Source organism: Chenopodium quinoa, unplaced genomic scaffold (genome assembly GCF_001683475.1).
Source record: "Chenopodium quinoa cultivar QQ74 unplaced genomic scaffold, ASM168347v1, whole genome shotgun sequence".
Classification (NCBI taxonomy): domain Eukaryota; kingdom Viridiplantae; phylum Streptophyta; class Magnoliopsida; order Caryophyllales; family Amaranthaceae; genus Chenopodium; species Chenopodium quinoa.
The window spans coordinates 3,489,249-3,501,836 of record NW_018743697.1 but is presented as its reverse complement, the minus strand read 5'-3'; the positions used below and the strand labels follow the sequence as shown (position 1 = coordinate 3,501,836).

The 12,588-nt window shown below is 36.5% G+C and overlaps 2 protein-coding genes and 1 long non-coding RNA gene across 3 annotated transcripts; 2 read left to right on the top strand and 1 right to left on the bottom strand.

Annotated features, from left to right (window-relative positions):
• Positions 1 to 3,318: 3,318 nt before the first annotated feature.
• Positions 3,319 to 7,649, bottom strand: LOC110684299 (phospholipase D alpha 4-like). Its single transcript, XM_021860739.1, has 4 exons — positions 7,540 to 7,649; positions 6,287 to 6,847; positions 4,952 to 6,143; positions 3,319 to 4,628 (listed from the first exon to the last, which is right to left on the bottom strand). The coding sequence occupies exons 1-4, from the start codon at positions 7,621 to 7,623 to the stop codon at positions 4,195 to 4,197; spliced, it is 2,271 nt and encodes a 756-aa protein (XP_021716431.1). The 5' UTR covers positions 7,624 to 7,649; the 3' UTR covers positions 3,319 to 4,194.
• Positions 6,411 to 9,028, top strand: LOC110684300. The gene is made up of 2 exons (XR_002503754.1): positions 6,411 to 6,855; positions 8,524 to 9,028. It is a non-coding gene; the product is annotated as an uncharacterized LOC110684300 (long non-coding RNA).
• Positions 9,029 to 11,320: 2,292 nt separating this feature from the next.
• Positions 11,321 to 12,349, top strand: LOC110684298 (PRA1 family protein F3-like). Its single transcript, XM_021860738.1, has one exon. It carries the CDS (start codon positions 11,426 to 11,428, stop codon positions 12,122 to 12,124), a length of 699 nt encoding a protein of 232 aa, XP_021716430.1. The 5' UTR covers positions 11,321 to 11,425; the 3' UTR covers positions 12,125 to 12,349.
• Positions 12,350 to 12,588: the final 239 nt, after the last annotated feature.

Here is a 12,588-nt window from a genome sequence, read left to right as displayed (position 1 = left end):
TGTAACTCTTATATTCAATGTCAAATTATTTCCACTTGATGTTTATACATTTGGGCACTAAGATTTTCTCCTGCAGCATGTACTCTTCTTATTGTGAATCTATTATAAATTTGTAAGTTTCCTTTTGCCTTCTATATATATAATACTTGGCAGCCTGTGATCTGTTGGTTTACGTTGATTAAGAGAAGTTATGGGGTGCTGTTCTCAAGTTTCCATTCAGGATCATTCTTGCACTCAATTAATCTACCTGGAAATCTTTTCTACCACTTTCCATTGATTTTTGGCAAAATGGACAGTGTTAATTACAATCATCCTGCTGTTGACCTATGTGTCTGCTAAGACGGCTACCAGTGTCAAGCTCATTGGGTCACTGAGATGCTTACTGATTTGGGATCAAACTAGGGAATCTCCTAGAGGCTCCCATCATAAGGCAGTCTATATGTTTGTGGCTGTTGCCCTTTTATTGTGCATCTTAAGCTTGATGTTCAAGTTTACAAGGGATTTCTGTATATTATTATAATCAGCTCATATTGTTCTGTTCACGGTTTTGGAATTGTTATCTTTTGGTTGGTGAAGGGCTGAAGTTTAAGAGAGTGATGTTTCTATTAGATAGTTTTGGCTCCTTTGTTTCAAGTGGCTGGTGGTGCTGTAGTGTTTGTAGTCTTTGGCTAACTTGATTCATGTGGCATCTCTTGATATGATTTGACCATTGATTAGTTTATTAGATAATTGTTATTACATTTGGGACTGTTGGATTCAAGAAAGTGATACTCTTATTCTACTTAGTACCTAACATCTCATAGGCGGTTTGTCTATTTCAATGCTCTTTCTCTTGGTTACCCCCATTTCGTTATTGTCTGCTCCATTCCCACAAGAGAATCCTTTTCTTTGATCTTTGATCATCCAAACCCTTGATTACCTGATAACTATCTGGCCTATCTCTAAAGTTTTCTCTGATGAACTATAAGCACAATGATTGGTTTACTTGCCTAAGTATTCCGTTGCCTCATCTTGTTACTCTTGATTACTTATTTTGTTTCTTTCCTTTAATTGAACATATCAAGTGGTTCCTTGTGCAGTCTTGAACTTTATCTACAAGCTATTACGAATGGGGAATGGTGGGTTGTTTAGTCTCTTTGGATATTTTTTAGACGTTTTTCTTATGATTAATTTTGAGAAAAGCAATCCGGATTCTGGTCTTCCGGATAGATTTGTCAAGCTAATTGAATATTCTTTGGTGTCTGCTGCATCATGCTCTTTATGCTGAGTTGTTAAGGTAAATCTTAGCTCTAGGTCAGCTAGTTCTTACTGGATGTCATTGGTGTGGATTGACTTGGTCAGTTTGAATTTTGAGGGTTTTTGAAGAGATCAATGGAGGTATATCTAGATCAATCGGTGGTTTTGGTTTTCTGCAGAAGTTGATATGGAAAACTGAGTTATGCAGTTTGTTCTGTCTAAGATGTTGCATGCACGGAGCTCCTAAGAATTTGAAAGGAATAAGGCTTGTATGATTGGATTTTGAGGATTGTTGAAACAATTGATTTCAAGGTTTATGAGCTCAGTGCATGCTAAAAGTTTCCCATTCTGACATGATGATCTGATGACGTATTCGTTGTTAACTCATGTCATAGTTTTCTTACTGTACTCTCTCTCTCTCTCTCTCTGATCTATAGTTCTGCAAAATGGTTGAGTGGTTAGATACACTGGTGTCCTTGCGTAGATCTTCGATTACGGATCCAGAGAAACTGAAGCCAGGATGGTTGGATAGGAGCAGCAACTGATATGAGCTTCATGGGCAGGTATTCTTGTCTAGCCCCATAATTTATAAGTCAACTGAGTATTGTGTAGGATTATACAAGGCTATAACCATTTTGCTCATTCTTTAGTTTATGAGTATCTTAGGCTATATTTAGCTGTTTAGTCTGTTAATGCTTATTTGGAGTCTAGCATTTTAAAGTCTTCCTCCAATTCTCAGCCCAAAAACTATGGGATTGAAATGAAACTTTTGATATTTTCTACGCTCTTAGGCTTTGAGTATGAGACAAGCTCTCTAACACAGGTCTGTTGTATCTGGTTCTATCTAAGCTTAGTTGTCTAAATGCTTCTGTCTTAGCTGACACTATTTTTTTTTTTTGATTGTTAAACTTAGTTTCCTAGTGATTGTGTAATTTTGAAGCAAACTGTTTGAGGAAGCAGCCGTGTGAAGAGGGTGATCGATTGTTAGTCTAATGGAGCTTCTTTTAGGTTGAATTGAAGGTATTCTTGCGAGCTTATTTACATCCTTAATTATTAGTGGAGCCAGATAAACATTACTTCATGGATAGGTATTAATTTGCATCTGCTTGAGGAGAGTCGAAACAGATGCAATTCTTGAGCCATGTAGCATAATGGTGTCTAAGTAATAGACATTATGTGTATCACTGATTGATTGTTGCAAGCATCTCCACCAGTACAGAGCATGTTAGTTTTGAGGAAATGTTTTATGTTGTTTGGTGGAAAGACTTAGAAAGGAACTTTTGTTTTACTCCTACCCCTATTTGTACAACTATAGTTCGATTCCATTGCGAAGGATTTTATTTATTCCATATTTATGACTTAGGAGCCTTCTACCTAGAAAGATTCTTTTTTTTTTTGAAGAATACCGAGAAAGATTCTTGAAATATTGTTTAATCATTTACAATATATGCTTATGACATGTCCAATTTTACTTTAGATGGAGACCTAGAGGACCTGGATTTCTCATTAGGAAACTTCCTGCTTCTCATACACTACCTTTTTAGCACTTTAAATATTGTACATAACTCCTTTGGTTCTATTTATATTTATGAGAATATAGCTAGAAGCTAATGAGAATTATATTTCCGTCATGTATCCACCATCTTTTGGTAGGACATACATCTGCAGACTTGGACACAACCTTGTATGGCATTGCTAACCTAGTCAGTGATAGTGGTGATTAGGTCAGCTTTTTTTTTTTCTCCTGTAAAATGTCTATTTGAGCTCAAAATAGGTGCTCAACTAAGTACTAACTGATATCGACATGTCTAGAATTAGTTTATGCAGCACTGACTGATATTTACTTCGTAGCGAGTTTTTGTTGCATGCCTCATCTTCAATAGCAAGTCATTATAGCCAAATCTGACACTTGGACACATACCCACGTCCAATATGAGTGCCAGATTCTGAGCAACATATAGGTTGTACAAGTCTTCTCTATGGATGGATGATGCTTGCTGTGATATTTATCATATAGTGTTGCTTTCCTTGAATTTTTACCTTTTGTTGTTATTGATGATTTGTTCTTAATTTCTCTTACAGATCAAGTTACTTTACCTTCTTGTTTTGAGGAGCATACTAAAGACAGCCAAATAGGTATTTATATTCTATACCATCCATATCTGTAATATTTTTTTGTAAAAGATTGAGGAGGGGGAATGGAGGGGTGCACCTGTAAATTATAGCCTGTGATTCTTTTCTGTAAAAAAAATGACTCAGATATCATTATGAGTGTTGTTTTAGGTATTTCAATTCCAGAATGTAGTTGTTTTGGGCTTTTTTTTTGGTGACTCTCGTTCACTCGTATTTGTCAAAGCTCAACTTAGCCAAAGATATCTTGTTAGCTTGTTATTTTTCGTTCACTCGTAGATACCTCCTATGTTTGTGAATTTTTTGTTTTAATGTTTATTACTTGGGGGTTTGGAGTTAGTGTTTTTATAAAAAATCACAAATTATTTCTCTTCTTGAAGGCCATTTGCAATACTTATTGCTCATTTTTTGTATTACAAATTATAAACTTAATAACCTCGACTTCTTTTTCTCAGTTATTGACAAGTACAATTTCTATTGTATTTGGTGATTAGCCATGTTAGCAGTTGAAGAATGGTGATTCTCATTTTACTTTTAGTCTGCATTCGTAGTGCAAGCTGGCATGTCTTATGTGAATGTTATGGTGGGATTTATTGTGCGTAGGTTAATGGAAGTGAGAGATTCATCTTGAGAGGAAGGGTCTCTCGCCCTGCTCATGATTCTATATCTTTTGATGATTTTTTAAAATAACCTCTTTTTATATGTGACCAAGATCCTTTACTGTTCAATATCTTCTTAATCCATATGTACAAATCATAATAGTGCTCTTTCGACATTTTTTTGAACACTTCCTAGTATAGTTTGTTGGATGTGAAATTCATGAGATCTTCAAGTGGTGAAAATAGGTGGCAGCATTTTCGATCTCCTTCCCTGTACTGGAGTTTGTGTATCAGGAAAGTTACTGCAGCTTGCTAGTTCTTCGAGGCAACCATCTTTTCCCACATTCACAGGATAAGATACCAAATGTACACCTTCCATGTCCACAACCTCTTCTCCACTGTAGATCTTCCACATCTCCTCCCCAATAGAACATATACTTTCTACACATTCCAAGCAATGTGGCTCCTCGAATACTTTTTCCAATCTTCCCATGTGCTCGTACCACAGAGACATCCGATATGCATAAATTTCTCCATTTTGATTTTGGTCCTCACTGTTTATCCTGGTTTGGTAGCATCCTATCGCAATCTCTGTGTCTCTTGCTCCATCCATCGATCTCTGGTTTATGTTTGCAGATCCTATCAACATGTATATGTCATCCACTGGCAGAGAGGTTATGGCAACCAAGCAGTTAGATGTCAGTATGTTTTTGCAACATGACTAAAATGAAATACTTAGTATATAGTATATGATACGAGTTTGAATTATATCATTTAACCTTTTGCATAGACCTTTTATGATATGAGCTTTAAAAAAGAGAAGACATAAAATTTGGTTTTACATGATATATCACTTTTTTAATTTTCTGTTTTCAAATATATGATAAAAGACTATCAGAAGTTATGAGCTTCTATTTGTGTAGCAAGAAAATTGTAAAAGATTAAGTACAGCAGGAAATTTGAGTTGGAAAAAGGACTGTGCATACCTATCATTATCTTGGAGTGGACATATACCATGAACCTTCTATTTGTTTGGGCCTTCCAGTACGATGTTGAATGATGAGGAGAAAAGGGAGGAACAAACTCCCCTTCTCCTTTTTTCTCCCTGTTAGCAAGGCAGAAAAAGTTCAAGTAGTCTTTGGGGTGTGCTTGCCCCCCTGTTTCTTTTATTGCTTGTCCTATTAATCTGTACATTGTTGTCATGGTCTCCCTTGTCCAGTATAATATATCCTGTACACTTTCACTCTCTGGTATCCCTTCTGGCCACATTGGCATTACCACATAGACTGAGAATCTCTCTCGGGCCCTGATTTTACTTGCCACCTTGAGAGCTATCTCAATTGGGATCAAATTTCTGCAACCACTGTTCTGATCTTTTTCCCATAAACTGCATCCTCCAATAAAATACTGGTTCTCGATGTATATGAATTTGTCTGCTTTCCTGATTGCCTCTACATAGGCCTCATGGATGCTTTGCTCAGTGCTAACTTTGTTTGGCAGTGGACTTGCAGAGAAATGGTCAATGGAGCGAAAAACCTGCACTTTCCAGTTTCTGTCAGAGTCACTTGGAGGAGAAGACTTATTGAGTGTTTCTATGGCATTTGCTGGGATTAGTAGTGCAGGGTCACATTGCTTGATCCATCTCTGCTCAAAGTTGTTAAGCACATCCCATGCTGCCTCACCTGTTATGCAAGCGTGTGCATCATGCCATGGCTCTCTTGGTCCACCTTTGTGAAGGCTAGCACCCGCAATATTTGTTTGGTAGAAATCTTGGGCATGGAGCTCTGTATTCAGTGTCCGAAATATTGAGTGTTGTTCGGTATCATAGCGGCCATCACAAAGATCTACACCACCTACGAAGCTCATGATTTCCCTAATTCTCGGGGAGTTTTCTACTCTGGTGTCTACAGTTATAGTCTTCTGGTGATGGCTGAAAAATGTGGGAAATTTATTGTGTAATCTTGGGCATAATCTGCATACTACTTTTGTGTTCTTGAAGTAGGCTAAGGCATCTTCATCATGAGTCTTCATCAAGCCTTTGTTTTTGATAAGTGGTATGGATGTTTCGTCATTCCAGAGCATAATTCTCACTGCTACACCTTCTTCTGCTTTTTGTCTGAGCAATTCCCCGAGTGCCACTCCTCTTGCACGTGGAATTTCTGTTTGAGGATCTCGGACCTGCCATAAAGCTTGTCAGAAACACAAGAAAAAGGGGGGTAGGATATGGATCACAGAAACAAAAATTCAACCAAAGTTATGAAACCCTATGTTATCTATGCCTGAAAATTCACTAGCTATGAAATTGGTTTAAATCCAATTACCAGCACCATCTTGGGCTTGAATGACCATCCTGCAATGTATATTAAATGTTTTGCCCCTTCAAGGGCCCTATACACATCCTCCCATAGCTTTCGTGGAACACCATGGCCAGGTAACGGTGGTTGGAAACAAGGATGATGGTGGACATCCTGATAAAGTGTTACATTGCAGTTGGATCGTTGTGGAAATGTTGCATTTCTTAGGCCCTTGAAGTCACCACTATCGATTAACTTTCCCCAATTAGGCTCCAAATCTGCTGGCTTAAACCATAAGATGAATTGGAGCCCAAACTTTGGCTTGGGTTTCCCTTCTTCAGAGAGCAATGGAAAAAAGCCATTTATCAAGCTTGCTTGAGTGACAATCTGATGTGCCTCAAATTGTATCTTCCCCAGGACAGAGCACTTCGTTTTAACTGTGATTGTGATGATTGAGTCAATGGGATGAGCACAGAGTATCTGGAAGGTCTGGTTCCAAATTCGGTCTCGTTCACTTGATGTCTTTGCCATTTTGTGCTGGCCTATCTTGATTGTCGCATATGCTGGCCTTCCGCTTCCTAATAAACACTGCACAGGTATAATCAATGTAAGCCTTTGTTCCATATCCAGCTTCATATACGGGTATGGGGTATCATTGGCTATTTTTGTGCCCTAGTTTGATGATTGGTGTGTTTCCACTGCTGAATCATGTCTTGTGCTTTTGGAGTGCTCTGTTATGGATACTTGTTTGTTATTTTTTTAGGACTTCTGCTAGTTTGCTTCTAATGCATGTGTCATACAAACTGTAATTAGGGGCTTATATACAAATTAACATAATCGGTTTTGGGCTATTAGGAATTGTCAATAGTACCAGGTACCTCTACCCTGAATGATGAGACCTTTGGCTCTCCATGAGCAGGTAAACTGAAGGACATAAAACTATGGACTCACCTACATATATCTAAAGTATGGACAACCTACATATAAATAACTTGTATCATTGTATTAACTAGCATAAAGTTTTATCTGAATTAAGGAAATTATATTTAGGTTTTTGTTTTGTTACTAAGCTACATTAGTATCCAATAAAGCTACAACCTACAAGTATAACAATTCGTAGTTAGGCACCCTTGTTGACCAGGATGATCAGTGCAAGTGTGCTTTTGTGCAAATTATGGGTAAGCTGTGCCCTCTCTGTTCCTTATCACTTTATATCTTGCTCTTGATTATTCTGAAGCCTCTTAAAAAAAAAATTTAATGCATATTTCGTTGATACTTACACTGAAGGGGAAGGATGGTGCAAAAGGTGTTGCATGGAAGATGGTGACTTCCAATGTCCCGTGGAGGAATTTTTTGCCTTCCATCTCAAAAGCAGCCTCTTTTGGGTGATTGAGGGGGGGGGGGGGGTCTGTGACTGAGATGAGGAGGGGGAGGGGAGAAGGAGAGAGAAATGAAGTTTTAATGTGGCTGGTTAAGATATGAAAACTTGTTATCGTTCATAAAAAGGATTAAGGATAACTTGTTTAAATGTGGCTGGTTAAGATATGAAAACTTGTTATCGCTCATATAAAGGATTAAGGAAATTTGATTGTGAAGTGTAAGACAGTTTTCTAGGGTGATAACTTGAAATGCAATTGTTACCTTGGCAGTTGAAGGAACTTATAAAACTATGTAATTTTAGTCTTAGAGGCAACCTTCTTGCCTAATCATAGGATTTCTCTTTAAGTTGAAGTTAGCTGAATTCAGAGAAGAACTAGAGGTTTATGTTAATCTTGAATAATGTCAGTACAAAATCTGCTTTTTCATTTCAAGTAATTTTGGCTTATCAATTCAACATGCATTACCACCTTTTATTCGTTTCATCGCATATTCTGAAAAATTACAAGTTTTTCTATCAGTTATCAGTGTGTTTGCCACTAAAAAAATTAGACAAATCTTTAGTTTATAAGAGTACCCTTTTTATTTTTTCCAATTGATTTCGTGGCTTGTATAGTATTGGTACCATTGTGCCAAATCTGCTAATTTCGGACATGTGTATAACATGTGGTTATCCTCTTTATCAGAATTAGGTTATTTGATATTTGTTGATGTCAAATTGACCTAATGTAACTGTCTTCGGTATAATAGGTCATAACTTGATGGATGTATTCGGCATATTGGGATGTGGCTTTGTCAGCTGCCCTTGGTTCATATTCTATTCTTTTTGCAAAGGTAGTAAGATGTTAACATGTTAACTTTTTTTTTGTAATATACTTTGTATGCAGTTTCCATCCTTAAATTCCCAGCAATTGTCAAAGGTGTTCAAGGCTTCAAGTCAACTCAAACCAGCTAGATAAGGCAGAAAGAGAGGAAAATTGTAAATGTGTGATGACATCACCAAATTGGACGGTCCAGTTTTACTGGAATGAGTAACATTTTCAGAAAGGAAAACCCACAAGCTACATTTTCAATCCTAGGCTTTGGATTATCCTTTTTGTAGGCGATCGGTGTTCAGTGAAAAACTGGGAAAATGAAAGGTGAGAAGCTGCAAACTATCTGGTCTATCTCGCATATTTTCATCCTTAACTGAAGATTGATTTGGTCTAAAACGCGCTATGTCAACTTTTTTTTTTATATGGTAACTCTAGTTTTTCAGTTGCTGAATATCATACCTAAATAATACGATTAGAAATTTTGGTATTTTAAACAAAAATTGCTTGTGTACCTAAGCCAAGTCCTGAAAGGCCATCTTTGTTTGTGATAAATCTTCTATCGTGCGTATTGTTTTTCTATCGTTCCTAATCTTTATACAATTGTAAACAACACAAAGTTTTAATTAGATTGATAAAGTAGGACACCAAGAAAACAACACCAAAGTGAGGCCTAGGCTGAGGAAAAGAAGCGCTAAAAAGTTAATTCAGAAAGACATACAATGTGATTTTATCTGAAATTATGTAACTGCTGTATTTGATGGGCCTAATAGCAACAACTTACAATCACCAGCAGCCAAAGATGGCCTCAAATTAGGGTTTTTCAAACTCTAAAAGAACTTTATGTGTATGTTTTATGTTACTGGTAGTTTGTATGACTTAATTGTACAAATTTTATATGTCTGTAATAAGACCTCACACAATGTGTGGTCTCTCATGGATCCACCACAAGGTCACCAATGGCAGGGCAATTATTTTGATTGCCCATTCTCTCTGCCTTTTTTTTAAAGCTCCCTTTATCATCCAACCTTTACAACTTTATGTGATGAGGTCTGCATAGTATATATATGTATACCCTTCCACCTACTTAATTTCCTGAGGAGGGAACATTTTATATCTTACTAAGATTCTCGCAAATTGTTATACTATTTTTATTTTATATTATTTGCAACGATTAGTGTTAAATTAAACCCAATTCATCAAAATGTTCACTGTATTTCTCATCCATTCATCCATCATATTCTACCATATCTTCACACAAGATATGCACCCTAAATAAATCACAATATTATCCTAGAATAACAATAATATCCTAGAATATCTCCAATAATTAGACATTTTTTTCTCTACTTTATGTTAAATTTCTGTCAAATCGTTGCAAGTAACATGAAACGGAAGTAGTACAACAGTTGTATTGTGTGCATATAGGTGTAACCCTCTCATAATGCCTAAAATATACCGTGAAAAAAGTTTTCGAGTAATCTTACATACGTAATACATCAATTGGAGAATTGTCAAATAAATTATTCTTAGCTTACACCCGAGCGTATGAACATGTCAAACAATTGAGATCATCAATTGTTCAATACTTAGAATAATCAAAATCACAAAATAAAATAAAATAAAAAATAATTAAGATAGATGTTCATAAGAAGAGTTATAATTAACAATGAAAATCTTCTTTAATTTCCAAATATTTGGGTTGCCAACACGTTAGTGTGGTCCCTTGGTATATAATTATATACAAAGAAAATTAGAGTTGTTTAAATTATCCAGGTATATAATATAATGGATCCTTGGATGATGCAACTCCATAACAAAATGAAGACTTGTTAACGTCCAAATCTTTTTTTTTTTTTTTCTTTTTAAAAAAAAAGGTATAAATTCCAACAAGTCACGTGGCAATTGCATGTGAGAGCCTTGAACAAGCTTTATATCCTGACCTCACCAACGCCTTATACACGGAGAGCTGTATTTTCCAACAACTTAACCCCAAGAATTAGATATTTCGTTTTTATTGCTTCTATTTCATGTCGGCCCAGTTGCTTTTCCCACCAAAATGCCGCTTTCGTTTTCATTCATTTATGTTATGGGATTTTCTTGAGTGAGTCAAGATAAAAGTAATTTGTCAAATAAGTTCCGTCAGATTTGAATCCTAGATCAAGACCAAGAATAAGAATTTGATCGGAAGTGTAACGATATCATTACTTCATCACCTTAATCTCAATTAAAGTAATGAACTTAATAACTTGTATTCGACCATATACATTTTAACCTTGGATATTTTATTTCTTTTCATATAGCTCATATTCCGAAATTCCATATATAGTATAGTTATCCGATCTTTAATAACCAATGTTACAATTTTCTATTTTAGAATAACATTGCATGCAATATTACTTATGAGGCGAAGAGAACACATCCTAAATAAATTCAATAAGGTCTAATAAGTGCAGTTAAGATAATTCATGTCCAATAAGCCGAAGTGAACGCGCCTAAAATATTTCATTTGGTTTTGTACTTATAACTTTGTTCTTAGTTATACTGGTACATTTGAATCCCTTATATATCGCAATTATAAAATACTCTTAAAAAAAATGATGATGTATATAAGAAATAAACATTTAACATCAATTAATAAGAATTAATTGCGTTAAAATACTTATATTATGATGTAATTTCTCACGTAATGAAAGGAAAACTCAAGCTTCAAAATTAAGTTCTACTTAGCACTTTTTGTTCAATTACCGACTTGCAAAGCTCTAAAGTGATGCAACCTTTCCTCCTAAATATTCACATTTTCCTCAAATATCGCAATTTACCTCCTACCCAATAACGATAAAAATCAATCATGCTCGATAGTGTATAATCTAACAAACCCGACCAGAACCCGAACCAAGAAATTTTTTACACATTCCTTTATCTCCTCCCTCCTGGCCCTCCTCAAAAATCTCTACCAATAGAAACAACAAATAGAATGTTCAATTGCCAAAACTCCTTAATTTTCAAATCCCCAATCACAAAAATCCTCACCTTCCCTTACACCCCAATTCTCTCTCCTCAAACCTACTCTCCATTCCCAACCATGTCTTCTTCCTCCCCTTACAAACCCATCACAACCTCCTCCTCCTCTCCACCACCCTCCACCACCCCTCTCTCCGCCAACCTCGACTTCATCTCCCGCGCCAAACACCGCCTCTACGGCACCTTCTCCTCCCGCCGTCCATGGCGTCAATTCTTCGACCACCACTGTCTCTCCTTCCCCCACCACTTCTCCGACGCCTTCTCTCGCCTCAAAACCAACTTCTCTTACTTCCGTATGAACTTCGCCATGATCGTCCTCCTCATCCTCTTCGTCTCTCTCCTCTGGCACCCCATCTCTCTCATCGTCTTCCTCGTTATGATGGTTGCTTGGCTTTTCCTCTACTTTCTCAGGGATGAACCGCTTGTTGTCTTCGGTCGGTCGATTGACGATCGGATTATTCTGGCGGTTCTGTCGGTTTTGACCGTCGGGTTTTTGCTGTTGACGGGTGCTACTGGGAATATATTGATTGCTTTGGGTGTTGGTGTTGGGGTGGTTGTAATTTACTCGGTTTTTCGACGGTCTGATGATTTGTTCTTGGATGAAGAACAAGCTGCTGCTGGCGGTTTGCTTGCCGGTCGGACCGGTATTTGATCATCCTTCATCTTTAGTCAACGCTATGTTGTATTGACTTTTTTCTTGTCTTATTATTATTCATTCCTCGTAATTTCATTTTATTTTTTGTAAATTTATTTTGGTTGGGATATTCACAATTTTATGATGTGTTGATGGATGGTAGTGTACTAGTGTGTGATTGGAATTGTAATTGGTGAATGGAATTGTTCAATAATGTCACATTTCTGCATTTAGTTGTGTTCATTCTCCATTACCCCCATTTTTATTTTAGTTACTACCTCAATGCGTTGCACATAACCTGTAACGAGGGTAGTATTAAATATTTAGGTGATTATTGTTAGTTGGACCTTGTTAGACCTCTCTTCTTTAACAAAAGTTTATTTTAACACATGAAAAAGTTACCATGCATGGAGAATTGAGATTGTTATAACTTATAACATCATTTGGCATTAATTAAGGGTTAAACTGTAGGACCGTTTAAA

Coding starts and splice junctions, on each gene's coding strand:
- LOC110684299 (XM_021860739.1), bottom strand. CDS start 7,623: ATGGAAGGCAAAAAATTCCTCCACGGGACATTGGAAGTCACCATCTTC. Junction 6,848..7,539: donor CACCATCCTTCCCCTTCAGT/GTAAGTATCAAC, acceptor ATACCTGTGCAG/TGTTTATTAGGAAGCGGAAG. Junction 4,629..4,951: donor CCACTCCAAGATAATGATAG/GTATGCACAGTC, acceptor CCTCTCTGCCAG/TGGATGACATATACATGTTG.
- LOC110684298 (XM_021860738.1), top strand. CDS start 11,426: ATGTTCAATTGCCAAAACTCCTTAATTTTCAAATCCCCAATCACAAAA.